This window comes from Condylura cristata, unplaced genomic scaffold (genome assembly GCF_000260355.1).
Source record: "Condylura cristata isolate star-nosed mole 26May11 unplaced genomic scaffold, ConCri1.0 scaffold00005, whole genome shotgun sequence".
In the NCBI taxonomy this organism is placed as follows: Eukaryota; Metazoa; Chordata; class Mammalia; order Eulipotyphla; family Talpidae; genus Condylura; species Condylura cristata.
In genome coordinates, this window is record NW_004567106.1 from 10477289 (window position 1) to 10496384 (window position 19096).

The 19096-nt window shown below is 35.6% G+C and overlaps 1 protein-coding gene across 6 annotated transcripts in view; it reads right to left on the minus strand.

Annotated features, from left to right (window-relative positions):
• SGCE (sarcoglycan, epsilon) overlaps positions 1-19096 on the minus strand; it is a 66145-nt gene that overhangs the window by 38981 nt on the left and 8068 nt on the right. For 3 of the 6 annotated variants that reach the window (XM_012721078.1, XM_012721077.1, XM_012721079.1), the window contains exons 2-4: positions 12538-12645; positions 2428-2550; positions 685-842 (exon numbers count right to left, since the gene is read on the minus strand). In XM_012721078.1, coding sequence (XP_012576532.1) covers positions 685-842; positions 2428-2550; positions 12538-12645 — 389 coding nt within the window. The remainder of the gene's footprint in view (positions 1-684; positions 843-2427; positions 2551-12537; positions 12646-19096) is intronic. The other 3 variants (XM_012721080.1, XM_004676694.1, XM_004676696.2) reach the window with 1 other exon arrangement.

Below are 19096 nucleotides of genomic sequence, written 5' to 3' on the forward strand. Positions count from 1 at the left end.
CGGGACAGGCGGGAATCGAACTCATGCGGAAGCGGCTTTAGATTCTCAGTGCTGTGCTTTAACCCGCTGCGCCACCAGGGAGGGCCCTCAATGACTATATTTTAATGGAATTTCAAATAAAAATGTACAACAGAGTGTTTTTCTTAAATTCATATAGAGTAATCTATTTCTTTAAGTAGCTCTCATTTTTCTTCATGACTTTTGAAATACAGGTTATCATTTTTATAGTAAAGAGGAGGCAGAAAAACTTGTAGATGAACAGAAAATGGTAAATTTTCAAATATAACCTGGCGTGTTTCCATACATAAATTACTGAAAATCAGGGGCTCCCTGGTGGCACAAAGGGTCAGAACGCAGCACTGCAAGTGAGCCGCAGCCACTTCAGTGCGAGTTCTATCCCTCACACAGGAGGTGACCACATGGCGCAGCAGATCTCTCTTGACCAGCCCGCTGCTCCCCTCAGCAGTGTACTTTGTTGATCTGCCTGTTCTGCTCCCCACTCTGTCTCTGGTGAATCATCTCACCACCCCTGCACCTCTGTCTTGTACTCCCATTTCTGTATGCATAAATAAATAAAAATAAAAATAAAGAATCTTAAAAAAAATCTCTGAAAACCTGATGTCATTTTAACATCAACATTTGAAAGTTAAATTATAAAAATACAATACTGCTTTCTAAAATTACCTCAATGATTGTTGGTTTCCCCACATTTTCAGCAGTTGGTGATCCATATAGGACTCCATCACTATACGGTGTCCTTTGGATATATCGAAGCCATCCAGGTCTGTCTGGGTAACCCATTAAATTCGTGTTAAATGTTATGGGATCGTTACTAATCTCACCTAGATAAGAAACACAGGATTAAAATACAAGACAGTTATTTTCACACATTGCTTTGGTAGTTTCAATCAAAATATTTCTGAACAAGATTTTTGTCTTACCTTTGTAGCAAACTAAATACACACCAAAAAAGAAAAAATTCCATGTGGGAATTAGATGAGAGTCTCATGAAGAAAAAATCTTATTATTTTTTGGATTGTCTAGAAATCTGATGCAACAAAGACAGCAAACATACATTTTGGGTTTTGGGTAATTTTCTTTTCTTTCTTTTTTGGTAACATAGGAGTACTGACAATGTGAAAACTATTTTTCAGGGAAATCCCCTCATCATGTTTTTGTATTCATTCTCTCCAGAGGCTTTCCTTTCAGGAAGCTGAATGTTATCAAACTAATAACAAGGGGTACCTCAAAAATTCTGAAATCATCAATGAAACAAAACTTATGTAATCTTAAGATCACTGAATGATGAGTTGCAAAAGATGTCACAAATCTAAAACAATTATCATAATCAATTTATTAATAATAAACAATATTAATAGCATCATTTTTAGCATGCATCCAGCCCTGTGTTATGTGCCCTAAAGTCATTATTTCATCTGACTTTTAAACATACTATGAAAGAAATGCTATTATTAGCCCTAACACCACTAATGGAATATGTATGATTTCCATATTAAGTAACTTCTCCATGGTCATATTAAGTGGTGAAAACAGAATTTAATAATGACAGACTCCAGAAACTATGCTTTTAAAAACTCCAGATTTTCACCTCAAATGCTGAAAGTTTTGCAAATATAGAATACATGATAATATATTAAAGAAATGATGAAAAGACCTTTTTTTTGTTGTATGCTGTTGAAAACAGTTAACTCCAATACATCTCAAAAATACTTTTTATAAAAAATACATTTTTAGGCCCTCCCTGGTGGCGCAGCGGGTTAGGGCACAGCACAAAGAAGCTTAAACCACACCGCATGAGTTAGATCCCCGCCTGCCCCCGGAGGTGACCACATCAGCGGTGTGCTTCGTGGATCTGCCTGTTCTGCTCCCCACTCTGTCTCTGGTGAATCCTCTCACCCTCCGCATCTCTGGCCTGTACCCCTGTTCTGTACGAATAAAATTTTTAAAAAAATACATTTTTAAAGGAAAAATTTATAAAGCTCTATAAAATTATCTCACATTCTAAAACTTTTATTATATTTAATTCTCTTCTACAAAATATGTATAGTTTTCAAAAAATCAGTGTACTATATTGGAATCTATTTTAATATTGAACATCCTAATTGTATAACTATAATTGTTTCTATGTGAATATGGGTTGGACATTTATCAGAAGCACAAAACTCAAGGTTGGGAAACCAGAAAAATGCTTTCTTCTTAAAATTCAAAAATGATTTATTTCCTTGTGTAATTATATTTCTAATCCTAAAATGAGAGCTACCCCATAACAACCAATTCATCGCATAACCAGACCATGTCCAATGTCAATAGTATTTGATCATATAGCATCTAGATAATGCACAATGCGCAGAAAGAAAAATTTAGCAAATTGACTATTTCTCTTATCCCCAACAAGAATATACATACCAGGTTTTGGGTAAGGTGGAAACTCCCCCTTAAAGTACTCCCTTTCCAAAACATGAACAAAGAGGACACCTGCAGACGGGTATACATTCCGATCAGAGTGCACCTTTGAGAAAATAGTGTATACTGAAATTAAAGAGAAGACAGAGAAAAATAATGAAACATTCTTGATGATTCAACTTTCAAAATAAAGGTTTCACTAAGCAGAATTTTCTGGGAAAACTGAAGCACATGCAACATACTGTTAATCAGTTTGTTTTAAAGGGAAGTGACTTTAGCATAAAATATGCAGAAGTCTCTCAACTTGGCTGTATTCAGAGACTTCTCAAATACAAACTAAACAAAATTAGGCACACTCAGTACTTTAAATAAACACAATGAAGACACCCATAATATCTTTTATTAATTTATTTTTATTGAAATCACTAGTGCAATATTTCACAAGAATGAACCTACTACATAATTGCTAGTTTTTTCTGCTTCCTTTTTAAAAGCAAAGTATATAGTTCATTTTAAAATAAGAATCTACACTGTATTAGTTGTCAGCTAGACAAAGTATATAAACATATAATACCATATATATATATAATTAATTGTATTCTTTTTTCTGAGTTTTACCCATCATATCTCTTTCAGAAATCCATTTTTCCTGATATTGACATTTCCTAATTCATGCAATATAAACTATTCTTTCATGCTATATCCTAAGTAGCCAATAACAATTACATAATAAAATTAAGCACAAATGATTTACTGATTATTTAAGATATATGAGTATGTCAAAATGCACAAATGTGTTTGGTTAATATTCGCCCACTGTGTTTTCTTATCTCCACCAACATGTTACCATCATTGCACTGGTGACATTTAGAAACTCTTTTGTGTTTCATGCTTCCTTCTTGGCTATTCCTTCGTGGCTACCTACTGTTATTTTCAGAAGATAAACTATCAGGCCACTTCTTTCTCTTAGTCACTGATGAATTTATAAAGGTAGTAATTAACTTTAAGGCTCACAGCTAACTAAAAGTTCTGGATGGCAAGATCAGTGACATAAGTTTTGGGCATAAAAATAGGAACTCCCACAAAATGTTTCTTATCTGTGAAAACTTGTCCTTGCACTTCCATGAATGACTGCCAAAATCAAGGAGCTAAACTAAAATATTTGGCTTGCAGCCTCATGTATCATAGCTTTACTACTAAAAACACAACTTCAAAGGGTATGTAACAGAAGGAAGGAAGTTGCAAGTTAGGTTTAAACCAGGTGTGTAGAGACTCCTTCTTTCCTACTCATCTTTCCATGGCATTTAGAGTACCCTATTTCTCCCCAAGAACAATTTATGTACTCACCTGTAAAAATGATCCTATTAAAAATGAGAATGAATGAGTCATAGCAAAATAGTGAGGTTGAGAATTTCACATTTTTTCCCCCATAGGATTCCACAACTTCCCATGAATGGTGGGTGCTCTGGAGAAAGTGAAGGAGGTGATCTGGTCCCTGCCTTTCATGAATTCACCATCTGGCTATGAAGGCCAATAATTACCTATCTAGTTATTACCTCAAGTATTTAAACTGCTCTGACAATACCAGGAAAGTGGTCAGAAGCAATTAAGGTTGGAGAGATTTAGGGAAAAAATTATATCAAAAGGTATAATTCAATATGGCTCTTAGAAAGTACCAGCAGGATTCTGTCAGATAGGCAATTTTCACAATTCACTGGTAAAAACATGGCTAAGATACAATTGTGGGAAATGAGGGGCCCTTTTAGGATCCTTCAAGGAAAGTAAGCAGGATACTAGATTCTGGAGGTTACTTATGGTAGGCAAAGAAGAGTCAAATTATGGAGACTTTTGAACTACTGTTAAGCTGTTCCTTTTTTCTATACATAAAGGTGTTTATATTTTAGATCACAACTCCTTGAAGTTCAGCACTGAATTTTTTTTACCTTTGTTACTTCCACAGTACCTAAAGAGTAACTGGCATATTTAAATAATGTATCGAATGGACAAATATTTTCCTATTTAAAGCAGATAGAGCTAAAAACAGGTTTCACATTTTTGGACTTAATATATATAATATTTACTTTAAATTTCAGTTTTGCAATTTGAATAAACACATATAATTTGAATTATGTGTGTTTAGGAGCATATGAATTACCATCCTCCTTTATCTGACGACTACAACTGTCTTTCTTAGTTTTTTCTATCATAAGGTGGTAAAAGCTAGCTTGTAAAGCAAAACAGAAAGGTTGCTCAAATTAAATAATACTGAAATGATTCTTTTTTTTTTTTAATAGCCCTTTGCTGGGCCAAAACTGCCTGCCACTCCAAGGACTAGCATAGAACATCTCAATTTCTGCTTTCATAAAAAAATATTTCTGCGATCCATAGAGCCCAAACCACAATCTACCAGGGCCCTCCTGGGCTTTAAGATGACATGCACATTTCTTTATTCATGTGTACTCAATTGCCTTTCTGCAATCTACTGAACTGCATACTCGCTGGTCAGTTACCTTGGCAACACCACAGTAGAGTCTGCTTCACTTTTAAGTATAGTATGCCATTCACTTTGGAAAAAAACACGATACAGCTGTATGACACGTTCATCATCTAGAAATGGAAAATGACTAAGCCACGATGTTTTGTTTGTGAAAATAATACTTCCTTTCTGTAGTTTATTTTAAATTATGGGCACCCACACAATAGTGTAGAAAAGTGCCCTCCACCTTTACCTTTGCTATTTGTTACTTGAACAAACAAATAGCCATTCAATAGAGGCTAGTTGGGCCTAGTATTTACACCCTACTTTCTTTCAAAAACAGCAAACAACACTGGGAACTAGAAGTTATAAGCTCTTGCTCCAAACATGAGTTTTATAGATAATGGTGATAGGGAATGGCTGTCACTAACAGTTAACACATGTTGCACTCATACGTGTCTAGGTAGTAGTCACAGAGTAAGCTTGACGCTGTTCTTTAAGATTTATTTATTTACACAAACAGAACTGGGGGACAGGCCAGTGAGGTGGTGAGAAAGAGTGGGGAGCAGAACAGGCAGATCAGCGTAGTATACTGCTGAGGGGAGCAGGGGGCAGGTCAGGAGAGGTCTGCCATGCCATGTGGATCACCTCCGGGGCTAGAGATGGAACTCGGCTACTGCCTGCTTACAGCACTGTGCAAGCAGTTGCGCCACCAGGGAGGGCCCGAAGCAGATTGTTTTTAAAAGCATCTCTTGAAAATCAAATGTAAGCACTCTAAAAATCCACCGTACTAAGATCCAATAAGCTCTGAAATACACACGTGTATAGCGCCATGCCCGCCAAGCTCTGGTCACAGGGCCTGGCCTGGCCTGTCTGTATGGCATGACTTTACAATAGTCTATGTCTGTATGCTGTTACATCTGCAAACACGTGCCACTGGACACAAATGAAACGGGAAACCAGTGTGTGGCTAAATCTGTGCAAATCCATCACCATTAACAGGAAAAACAAACCAGAAGTTGGACCAACACGGAGGTCAAAAGCATCACCTTCAAACAGCAAATGTAGCTAGATTTGTAAAGACTAAAAATTCCAGAAGACAGGTAGTCGTAAATAACAGATTTCTGTAAGGAAAAACTACACGTTTAAATTGAGAAAAGAAAAAGGGGTATGTGGACATGTGGACAGGGTAATTATTTTACCCTCCCTAAATGTAGTTCCAATGTCTCTTATTACCATGCTACCAAAATCTTTTCACAAAACTTCTCCCTACATTTGATCACAAGGTAAAGAAACTACAGCCCACTTCAACAACTGTGTATTATGTGGCTGCAAAGAGCCAAAAACCAAGCAATAGACAGTGATGGCTATCTTACTTAAGTAATTTGGGACCTCATGCTAGCTAAATAGTATCCTATCTTCTTTTATTAATAGCCCATTTGATTTTTTCTCCCCAGGAGAGCAACAGTATGACAAAAATAGGAGGGTGTGCATTTATGTGCTTATTTACAATTACTTAAAAAGCAAAGCAAATCTGATGTCTTCAGTAAACAAATTTTGAAAGTACTATGCTGGCACATTGCTAATGTATCTATGGCATATAACGTCACAATTATCACACCAATTCTTTTTGATGACATCTACATGTGCACAGACACATACACAGTCCCTTCTCTACCAAAAAGTCCAGAGAGCACCATATTCTTCATCACCAAGAACAAGGTCAGGGTCATGACAACAAACTAGCTGCTTAGTGTCAGATCCTGCAATTTACAGCTAGATTTAAATCTTAATTCGGTCTCTTCTCTGAAATCCTTCAGAAGAAAGTCCTATTGCCATAGTCACATCTAGGTGACCTTTATTAGATACCTAGAATGTGTCTCCCTCTCTCATAGGTGCTTCATCAACAAATTAATCTCTTTAAAGGCTGTATTTATATGCACATTTCATTGCATTTAAATAACCATTTCTATTTGTTAAGTTCTAAGAGAATATAGTAAAATCTCAATTTACCAGGCACACCAGGGAAAGAAATTCCAGAAAGGTAAGTTTTTTAAAGTACGCAGAGTTCTGTCCTCCTTCGTGATGGCAAAAGGTCATCATCCGGCACATCAATTACTGCACTCTGCTCTATTATACAGCGATGCCCTTATAGAGCGGCTGCCTTGTCATTTACCGATCACACTGCCGCTCGCGGGCCCTAGTCTGCTAATGCTTTTTAAGGCTGTGTGTTTTATAGATTTTCTGTTTTCTCATCTGTAGATAAGTTGTCAGCTGTCGTTGCTCACTACTATCATTATGTTTCCTATAAAAGCTTTTCTACCGCTTCTAATTTGCTGCTATTAATCTACTGCAGATTTAGAAGCCAGACTACCAAAGGAGGTGAAATTGCGTGTAAATATAAGAACAAATCTGTACTATCTTAACAACAGGGTTCTGCTAAATGTAAAAAATAGGAGCCTGCATTTGCATTATCTATTTTCAATCACCCAAAGACCTTCTGTGGCATATTTCCCAGTTCTTAGCAGAAGCAGTATGCTTTTGAATAGGCGATCTTACTAGAACTAGGATGTCATCATTTAAGGAGATGGCAGAATAAACTCCAAGTATAAGATGCATGCAGAAATAAACAACAGAAAGTCTTATTTCAACCCATATATTACATACACATGAACTTTCAAATCAAAGTGAATGAATTTATTGTGTTGCATAAAATAATTTCTTATACATTGGATATACAAGAACTATAGTGCAAAAATTTAAAAAAAGAGCAATGTGTTGGTTAAAGGTTCTGTTACTCTTATCAACAGCTAAATCAGCCTAAGAATATTACAACACAGAGTAATTAATAATTTATTAATAAGTAATTATTCTATTTCTAAAAGCATTTTGATTTTTTAATGTGCCTCTCATTTTCAGAGTATTAAAACAATCTATTCACTGGGAAGCATGGCAAGAGTGTTTTAACTGAGCCCAAGTTAGTTATTTAAATAAGAGTGAGTAATTCCCAATTACTCATAGTATTATCTTAATAGTAAGTAAAAATCTAGTAAAAAACCTGGATAAGGATGAAGAAGATCTCTAAATATGCTTAAGTTATAAAGAAGACACCGATTATCAAGTTATCTGCTATAGCTTTTTTTTTTTTTTCTGGTATAGTCTTTAAAATAAACTTTTCCTAAGCAACCTGACATTCCAATTCCTCATAAATCTGAATGACCAAAGAGAAACTATCCCTCTGCTATAATCATTTCAGTTATGAACTGAAATAGCCTTTAAAAGAAAGTTACACCAAAAAATACAGTTTATTGCTAAACCTATTTTAGTACATGATCTTACTGATATTAAAAATTGTTAACAACCGGCAAGAAAAATAAGACTTGCATTATAATTTATAATCTTAACAGCTAAAAGCTCTTTTCAAAACTCAGAACCATGTATACACAGCACTCGAAAAAGCCCCTATCAATGGGAATTAATTAGAAGAGATGAATCCTATTTCTATCCTAAAAGAGAGCTCATTTCAGGGTTTCCAGAGCCTGCTATATTTATGGTTTCCTTCCTTAATTTATTTTTAACATGTTATTTCAGTAGTCAAGCTGAAATTTAATTATCAAACCAGATAATTGCTGTACACAAGTATTTTAAGAGACATCAGTATCTAGTTGGGTATACCACCTTTCCCCCACTAAGATTTAACTTGTGTTTCATCAATCCAGCTTTATAAATCTTGGTTATGCATCAAAAGCTTTCTTAGCAGTTTGCCCTTCACCTTTGAATTTACTCAACATCAAAGTACTGCAGGCCACTCATCTGGCAGTGGTCAGTTAACATTTTTATTTCAATCACAGGTAGATCATTCCTACACTGTAATTCATCACAGAGAAAGGATTATGTTGCCTTTTTAAACCTCAATCTTTTAAGAGATCGTTCGCATTTCTTTAAATAAGGTAGAAGAGAAACGATTACAACACAAAGGAGGATTTTTTTTTTTTTCTCACAACCCAAGTCATTCATTTAAGCCACTTATCCAAGCCATTTTTCTAAGCTGGAGTTAAGTATTTTGATTTATATATTACATGCTTTTTTGTTACTTTCTTAAATGTCTGTCAGAAAGCAAACCATTGGTAATTTGTGGTCCATCAGCTTAGCCTCATACAACGCTGAAGCTGAAAAGGGTTTTAGATGTCATCCTTCCTGGGCTTGCCAAAAATCTTTCTCTGCTAAAAGACAGATCATAGCAATGGACCCTACCTTGATATGGTCTTGGTATCCTACTCAACACAGGATTCCTGACAGATACCACCAGTCAGAGTTGGCATGCATTTACTCACATGGAGATTTCAGCCCTTCAGTTTATAGATGACAAAACTGAACCCACAGAGACCAAGTGACAGGTTCAAGCTTGTAAGACCTTTACAGAGAAAGAGCCAGGACTTGAACCCAGGCAATCGTGTATTTTGTTGACCTGAAAACTTAAACTAATATATTTGGTAGCTGTACATAATATTATTATAATCCACCACAGGTTTTTCTTAATCTCTTTTTTGAATGTGAAACCAAGTTCATCCTATTAAGTCATCAAGTTCTCTTAATTATATGGCAAAACAAGGAGAAATGAGGTGAAAATCACAATTTCAAGAAACAAATTTGATGTTTCTTTTGTTTAAAGAACCAAAGCTGAAGTGTAGGAGAGATTTCATGCCTCATAGCCAGAGCTCAAAGGGGCACTCACATCTGTTAAATGAGATGGTCTTTTAAAGTCCTATAACACTGTGATCCTTTCTTTTGACTTTGCCACTTTTTAGAGGCAACATAGAATGCACATTTTCAGTCATAAGGACACTTCCTGCTCCTCTCTAACCAGGGAGGAAAATAAGTTACCTACAGAGGAATTTCTCTCTCCAACTCATGCAGCACATCACTATCAATAAACCATGGAGGACCCTCCTTTGCAATGGTGGAGAGATTCCTCCAGCTAAATTATTCGGCATACATACTACTTCATTCACATGTGTGTTCAAGTAAATAACTTGAATAAGTAGGAAAATAATTGGGAAATCAGGGTATGACCATCTTCACTTTCTCATTTTTTTTGTTTTGTTTTGTTTTAGGAAAAAGCAATGGAAAGTTATCAGTAAACCTAAGAAAGGAAGGAGAATTTGAAGATGTTTATCTAAGAATATGAAGGCTATTGCTTTTTTCTTTGAATTACTGGGAAGGAAATGAAGTTTTGCCACTCTACACCGTAGGAAAAAGAAAAGGGAACCCCTATCTACATAAAAGAGTACTCTTTTTGATTTCCACTTAACATGTGTCAAAGTAGAATAATACTAAGTGTGTTGATGAGACATTCCAAGTACTTCAAAATCCTATTTACAGAGGAGAAACCACCCCACCCCCCAGGTGAAATTGGAATATTATATTAAAAGAAAATGAAATATACAAAAGACAATTGCTAAATATATTTTACTACATAAATGTTCTTACAGTGTCTTGGCTCTCTTGAAATTGTCAAAAGAAATGATTGGGCTTGGTAGTCAAGAACATCTTAAAGAATACAGTTGAAGAATATAATGTATATACAGATGTTAACTTATAAAGGTTCACACCTGAGGCATCTAATAATATAATGCAATATACAAATATGGTGTGTCCTTGTTATATAAATTACAGTATATTTGTAATATTGTACTAGGAACAATTCTTTTCATACTGTTGATAAAACTCACTATCCTCTGTATACAATACTTGATTAAAATCACCTAGCCAAGAAAAGCAGGAAGGGAGAGACAACTAAAGGATAATGTGGCAACTTGCATTGGTTACTTCAGTAGGTTGAAGATGATTTAATCATTTCTGTTTTGAGAACTACAATTATTTACTCAGGTTCCAAATAGTCAATTTGAGGCCCAGTTCGGTATATAAATTTGAAGCAAAAAATCAACATCTTTTGGAGATTCTAGAAAATACTGTATGTCAAGGTTTTGGAATAATGCATTTCACAACAAACAACACTGTGGTATTGACCCCACTGGGTTTAACATTTGGTTAGAATTGCTGTTTTGAAAAATCAAATAGGAATAGGAGGGAGATAGGATTCAACATAAAGAGAAGAAATAAAAAAGGGACAAGAGAAGTGTAATTTAGTGCAAAATGTATTTGGTCCAGAGAGTCTTCAGGGATCTTGTGTGGAAAATCAGGAATCAAGGAAAGTCCAAGTCCTTGGGAAATGATAGAGCAGAAGTACACAGCAGATGGCAACATTGACAGCCATCTGGGCTCAGAACTAGAAAAATTAATAAACAGGGTGGATTGCTAAAGAAGCTGAAGTCCTCAGCTTAAGGAACCACACAGATAAGGGTAGTCAGGAGTGAATGCTTAACAGAACCACAGAGAATCCCTCTGACAATATCTAAGAGAGGAATGGGGGGGGGGGGGACTATGCTTAGGTCCTGAAACAAGTGCATCTAGTACTTTTAAAATCCTTTTTTTTTTTTTTTTGAAATGGGAAGTTACTGTACAAAACTTTTTTCTTACAGATACTAGCAATGAAAATTCCTTAAAAATGTAATGGCATCGATGAGTTGTTTCAAAAGTAGCAGAGATATGTTGAGAACCTTTGCACTACTGTGAAATCTGGAACTAGAAGATTCCAGCTGAAGAATAATTTGATACTATTTTTGGAAAAAACTAGTGGCCCAACTTCTGGCATGTATGAAGAAAATGAGGTTAAACCAGAAATCACTCTGGCAAAGTATTCAGGAGCTTTTCTCTGGTAGTAAGACCATTTTACCACATAAAATTATTGCCCTTTTAAAAATATTTTTTAAATTACTGTTATTTTCATAGACACTTCAGCTGCCCTAAGGTTATAGAATCTACTGTTCTGCTAATGCTGATGATCACATATAACCAAATCATGTGTGTGTGTTTGGGGAGCGGGGATCATAAAAACTAGTAATCAAGAAATATTAAGTAAAAGTTCGTGATGATAATCCATATTTTGAAAACAACTCATCTTTTGACTATTAAGTAAGCCTTGTTCCTCCCTAATGAAATGCATTATTTCAAAAGGTTCTGGCATGTCGGTCAGCTAGGGAAAAAAAAATTTAGAATCAATCATTCAAGGGTCATGTTATCTTTCCAGTAGAACACAAGTGCCAACTAATCATTTAACAGCAAAACATCAATTTGTTTTTGCAACAAAAATCACTCAAAACATCATGCACATTAGCCAAAATATTTTATGACCATTTTTCTAAAAGTATATAAATGTACTTCATGTCAAATGTACTTCATGTTTTTCAACGTTATAAATAGTTACAAAAACCACACTGGGACAATTTTTTATAAGTTGCAAGCTAGTGACTAAATAAGGGGCAACGAGGAGTTAAAAACATAGAAATTATTTTTAGTTAAAAAAAGGCAAAACTACAACAAAGAAAAAATTGTGAAAATATAGATTAAGAACACAGGGGACCAGACATTTTAGATTAGGAAAACAAAATTTGATTTTTTTTTTCAGATTTACTTATTTTTAAATATGCACACATGAATCAAAAAGCAACAGGAATACTGGAAGCAGACATTTAACTGACTCCCAAAAGGGATTTAGATTGACAACCTAAACTCACCATCTTTCTTCCCAGCAGCCATTTTTCTGCTGATTATAAAATTGGTGGTCTGTTTGGTCTTCCAGTTAACTGTTCCATTTATGCCATCAGCACAGCATAATAAAAAAGCTTTTCAGAATAAAACAAATGCACAAAAAATGAAATTAATGTCAAGTTAAAATGACTATCACAGACCATCTAATATTAACTGGGCTCAGCTCTCTTGCAGCCTAGCTATCTGCTTCATTCCATTCCATAAAAGTTTCCACCTGTCAATACAAGTACTCTATGGGGTGGCAAGGTATACAAGTCACAGGTTCTACCCCTCAAGAACAAACATTATGTCCTGAAAAGCACACAATATATAACATAGTATATATAGCTTGGGGAAACAGATTTTGTTCCTAAAGTAAGGAAAAGACATAAGGAGATAGGAAGAGATTAGAGGAAAAGGAATGAAAATGATAAAACACAATAAAAAAATTAAAAGGGGGTAGCTCCAAGAATATACAAATAAAAAAAAAACTTCATTAATCAGAAAGTAAAGATGTGAAAACAGCAACATCTGGGGAGGCAAACTGAAAATAAATACTTTCTATAGTACTAAATCAGAGATGAAATAAAATGCATTCCTCTTCAAGCTGAACTCTGAATAAAATTCTGAGCTTAAACTTAAAACAACTGAAGAACATAATTCAAAATAGAGGTTCTTAAAAGCCAATAAGGTAAGTAAACTGACAAAACTCAGAACATCATTTCACCTGTTGCCTGGGAGTGAAAACTAAAGGTCCCAAAACCCCAAAGAAATAATTGATATATTCTGTTGGTATTCAATTTTTTTTAAATATGTAAACTTAAGTGTACTAATTTTATATCCACTCAAGGAATAATTTTATGAATGATTCACCTAATAATGTCCTTTTATATCTAAATGAAAAACATAGCAGTCCTTTCTTTAAATCATTTAAACGTAAACAATATCAGACTGTTAATAGTCTAGTCTTTTGTGGTAAAATACTCTAGCCCCCAGGGTTCCCTAATTGCTGGGCTTCAAAGGCAATGCACATATAATTACCTTAGAAGCTCTCTAGAAATATTTATTTATACCTGCCCAAAAAATACATGCTAAAAAATTTAAAAACACATGTCTATGATTCCACCATGGAAAGTCGAGTTAGGTGGGTGCCATGATTTCATAATATTGACATATGAACTCAATGTTACAGGGCTACCCAATGTGAACTGGGTTGCCTATCTGTGGGTCCTCGCCTTCACACTTAAAATTCAATTGGACTGCAGGCACACACAAAAAAAGGGTCAAAAATTGGTTTATTTACAAAGAGGAAAGAAAAGGAACAACCCAGGGGAAAGAGAGAGAGATACAAATTAACTAGAAAATCCTACCAGTTCCGCTGACTTGGAACTCCAATAACACACTGATAGCTCATCAAGAGCAAAGCCTCCAAGCCAACAGCCACCAGCCACCAGCCACATGGTCCAGAGAGAGAGCGTCTAACATGACTCCCTTATATCTCCCCAAAAATCCCAGAATGCCTGCTTAGCTCTGCTCTTGGGTCCTCTCAGTTCTCTCAATGGTAGTGCTGGGAGTTGTAGTTTACTGGAGTAGAGGATGGAGTCCAGAAAACTGTCATGGGGAGGTGGAGTCCACAAAACTCTGCAGAGTTCCTTCAGGACATCCTTTCCCCCTAAAACCAGGAAAACAGGTAAGGTCTATAGAAGCTAGCAGTATATAGCACATTCAACTGACTCACATCACATGGGCCAAATGAAGGGCCAAGCTTAGAAATGAAAACCTCATTGACTCCTAACTTTAACTATCGCACAGCTGCAGACAATCTCCAATAACAGGTAAGTCACTAATGGACAATGGGAAGTCCTGAGTTAGAAAGCCAGGTAGCCAAATTCTTCTCTACAGCTTCCAAAGAAAACTTAACCTGTAGCCCTGACAGGCAACATTTATATTGATTAAAATCCCTCACATTACCTAGTCATGAACAAAGGGACTTCAATTATATTGTCTAGTTCTATCCTTCTGAACCACGTGGATCCATTAACACGTTTCAAGATTATAGAGGATTGATCTTAAAAAAGAATGGAGTGAACCTTCAGGAAAGCAAATGCTCTTTAGAATGCAACACTTCTCCAAGAACTGGGGAGTTAGATGAAGACAGAATGGCTTGAGGGTGCACAACACCCCATATGTCCTTTCCTTTATTTGAGACCAGTAGTTCTCTGAGTATGTTGTGCATAAGAGTTATTCAGAGTTATAGATATTTGTGGGTGATTCAAAGGATTTACTATGACAGCTATCCATGAGATTTTTTTTGTCTTATACTTAAAACATTTATGTCACCACATTCTCTCCAGGTGAACCAATATCTCATTGCTTGTATTACTTTCCAGGTCTTGTATTAGAATAGTCTAGCTGACTTTTATAGGATTCAAAAAATTATTGTGACTTAGAGCCTTTATTGTTAAAAAAAAAAAAAGTAAAGGCAGGGTAAAGTAGTTTAAACATGTGTCTCAGATAGCTCTATTTTAGAGGTAGTTTGGTTTGAGCACTTTTTTTTAAAGTCCATATTGACCCATCCAAAGTCCAATTTTGACAATAGAAGGTGAAGTAAATCTAAACAAATAGACCATTTTTTTATGGCTCTACTGACCACACAATGTCAGAAAAGGCACCGCAGAATGGCTAAGGCTGCTGTAGCTGCATTAACATTTTAAGTCCCACACCTTGAGGGAGAAATCTCAGTAGCATGGAAGTAACTATTTGTGTCTAATTGGGTGTCCAAGATCATGGACTCACTCAACTAACTTCCTGTTTAGAAAATGACTGTAGTCTGAACACTGGCCAGTGCAGAATACTCACTGAAAAAAGCTAGCGATTCAAAGTCTGATTTTCATTAGAGAAGAACCAAAGCATTTTTCTTTCTATAAGGAAAAAAAAAATGTCCTTCGTTAGGATGGGAAAATATGCTTCAATATTTTTAAAAATATTTATTCTAGGTATAACCTTTCAAGATCAAAATTTTCATGCTAAATAAATAAAAAGGGTCAAACTGTAGCAGCTCCTTCCAAAGATAATGGACCGTCCTCAGAAATCTTGAAAGGAAGAGAACTCCCTGTTCTCACTGGGTTCATGATAAAGTGTTACAAGTGCACCTGGATGTTTTGCCCTAATTTATACATATAAAGAATAACATGGGTGATGCATTTACACTGTCTAAACTAGGAAGACTCTCATAGCTAGTCATGCTACCCCTCGCAATTCCAAAATTATCAAGGCTTGAATTAATCCTAAAGTGGCTGACATGCCCTTGAATTCCCTCAGAACCATACAACACTAGAAGTTTTTCTTAAGATTCCATGATTCATTCTAAGTCTTGTAGCAGCGTGACTACATTTCATGTACTCTCTGAAGAGACATTACTCTTTTGGAACCTGAATCATTTGCTGACTGGAGAAGGAGGGGTTCTCTATTTAATAAAAGCAATTGAAGAGCTGTGAATAGTGACTGATTGCTGATGAGCTAATCAGAATGTCAAGAGATAGAAATAATAAATAATAAGTTATTCCAACACCTCTGTCCAAGTAAGTAAACAGCAGGATACAGCAAATGAGATTTAATCTGGCTAACATACTTACCTTACAAGCCAACCATCTTTCTCTGTCCACTGTTTCATCTGTTCCTCTTCCTATTTTACTCAAAAACTGCCTCATTTAAATATTGCTTTCCTATTTATCTAAAAATGTTAGTTTACACTCTCAGTGGCTACCGTGTTTTTGAGTGGTAGGCACAACTAAAGATTTTAGACATATTAACTAATGTAATACTTACATCAACAAAGTAAAGTGGTATTATTGGCTCCAGTTGATAATAAGGATATCAAATCTTAGTAAATAAGGTATCTTATACCAGTGCGCATGTTTAATAACTGGCAGATTTGAATCTGAATCTCCTCTTGGCTAAATGCAAATTCTTTGTCACAACCCCTAAATGATTAAATGGGAAAGCAGTTTGTAAACTTACACATATTCTTATATTATTTCTTATATTATCATTACTGGTAGGAAGAGGTTATTTTCAAAGTATATTCCTTCTTAGAAAAAAAGCTTCCTATGATTTCTGGATTAGAAAAACTAGGTTAATGTTAATTAACCCAGAGATGTTAATCCCATGCATTATGTGTATGTTCACAAACACACACACACATACACACACATACATATCACTGAATGGAAGGTTAAAAAATTGGAGCCTACAGAAAAAATTCAGTTTTGCTGAGGAGGGCTATCTTCTCCAACCCAAAAGAGAATGAGAAAATGATATGCCTAAGAAAAGTGTAAACACAAAACTTTAACCAAGAATGCCAGAATAAGAAGCCTCTGAGTCTGGCAGGGCAGAGCACAAGTAATTATTTAATTAAATTAAAACCTGTAATAAAACTATTAGAATTTTATCACTTTAGCCCAAGCTAGGTAATGTATTAGACTTCACACTGAAATAAAACTGGAGTACAAAAGGGAAATGTTAAATATCTGAGTCTCTAGAAACAGAATATAGTTCAAGTTACAGTTTTGGTCCATCGTGCTATTTACTCAATAGCCCTCTATTTCAGTTACCTCACCCTGGAGATCAGAACAATGCCCACTTCACAGATACAACAGAAGTATTAAATGAGATGAAATATTTAAAATCTTTAACGAAGGCTTAGCATACAATGGTGATATTAGCTATTATCATTTAACCTTCAACTAACATAAAGGCATTTTTAAATTTCTGTAATAGTGACTTAAAAAATACATATCAATTCAAATTAAAAAAAAAACAAAAACTGTTGCCACTACAGTTTGCACCCTAGAATATGGCATCCTCATCTTGTTTGTCAGGACCACGAAGCACATGCAAAACCATATTCCTGCGGCAGCGTGGAGTAAACGCTGGCGGCTGCTCCGGAACACAAGCAAGAGCCCAGGAGCTGTGACTAACTCACAAGTGCCACGTTGCCTCCTGGTGGGATAAGAACATGGCACCTCTGTCAGTCTTCATTCCCAGCACTGCACCAAGACACAGGCAAAGCTGCAGTTTAACCCTTTTGAGGACAGTCAGATGGACTAAGAAACAAGTCATATTGGCATTCATACTCTCTTGACTCCGGTAAACTCCTAGGTATTTCATCCAAGGAAATAGAGCAATAAAAGCAAAAACAACATGCACTCAAGATTCAGCTCAGCTGTGCATGATAGATATTAAAAAGGGTGTGTGTTGGGGTTGGGGGGGAGATTAAATGTCCAGAAAAAAAAAAAAAAGTGTTGGTGTTTTTGCTCCTTTGCTTAAGTAGCCTGGCAAAGGCATACACTGGAAAAGTAAGTTTGGTTTTGCACTTCCTGGAAACAGTACTATCTTTGCTTTTGTTTTTGTTTTTGTTTTCCACTGGGTGGAAATACTGGGTGAAAAAGGAGCAGCAGAAGAACCCTTAACAAAAAGGATGTGGAACATAAGTAGTTTAGTGATCTGCATTATTACAACTCATCTGCAAAAAGTTGGGCTGTTTTGAAATTATTAAAATTAGTGAAGGAGAAAAAACAAAATAGTATGTAGACTGTGTGAAATTGAGCAAAATAGTGCAACTATTGGAAAACTACTAAGGGCAAAGTGTTAAGTGTGGCTGGATTCGGGAAGCAAAACTAAGGAAAACAATTCTGCTCAAAATAAAAACATATAAGATCTTTCTAATTAAGTAAACTATGAAAAAGAAATATTCTCTTTGAGTAGCGAGTGTTTACTTTAACATTGCCAGTAACTATCTCTATTAGAGAAAGTATACATTCTTTGTAATATATTCAAGTAATATAATATAATAACCCAGAGGGTAGAAAATATAAAAGTTCCCTCTCGTGTATCTGTGGTTATCCCTGCAAAGTCTCTGTCTAGGATGTTTTCATTCAAAAGAGCCTTTGTATCTTTGCATGTTCTATGCATATATAAACATATTTGTCACATATATATAAAATCATACACTTCATATTCTTTTTACATAATATAAACATTTTTCATTTAGCGTCTAGCTTGAGCACGTCTACCTATTACCATATTTTAAGATTGCTCAGCTTTATGTTCTGTGGCTTGTTCATAATTCATCGCCTAAAACACAATCTCCCCAAAAGAACACTATATATTTTTCCCTTAAAATCTTCCAGCATTCAGGGCCTCCCCAGTGGCACTATTAAGTTATCCACAGCCACTGCAGCACAAGTTCAATCCCCAGCCATGGAGCTGACCCAAAGGGCACAACAGACTCTCCCATCTCACCTGCTGCTCCCCTCAGCAGTGTATTTCAGTCACTCCGCCTATTCTGCTCCCTACTCTGTCTCTGGTGAATCCTCTCACTCCCATACCCCCCAGCCCTTGTATACATAAATAAATCTGTTTTTAAAAAATCTTCCAACATTCCTCATAGTGAATAGCACTAACACCAACCCTCAAAAATATGACCAGAAGTCATCTTTAACATTCCCTTCTTCCAATCTCCACCCCAAATTCAATCCACTACTC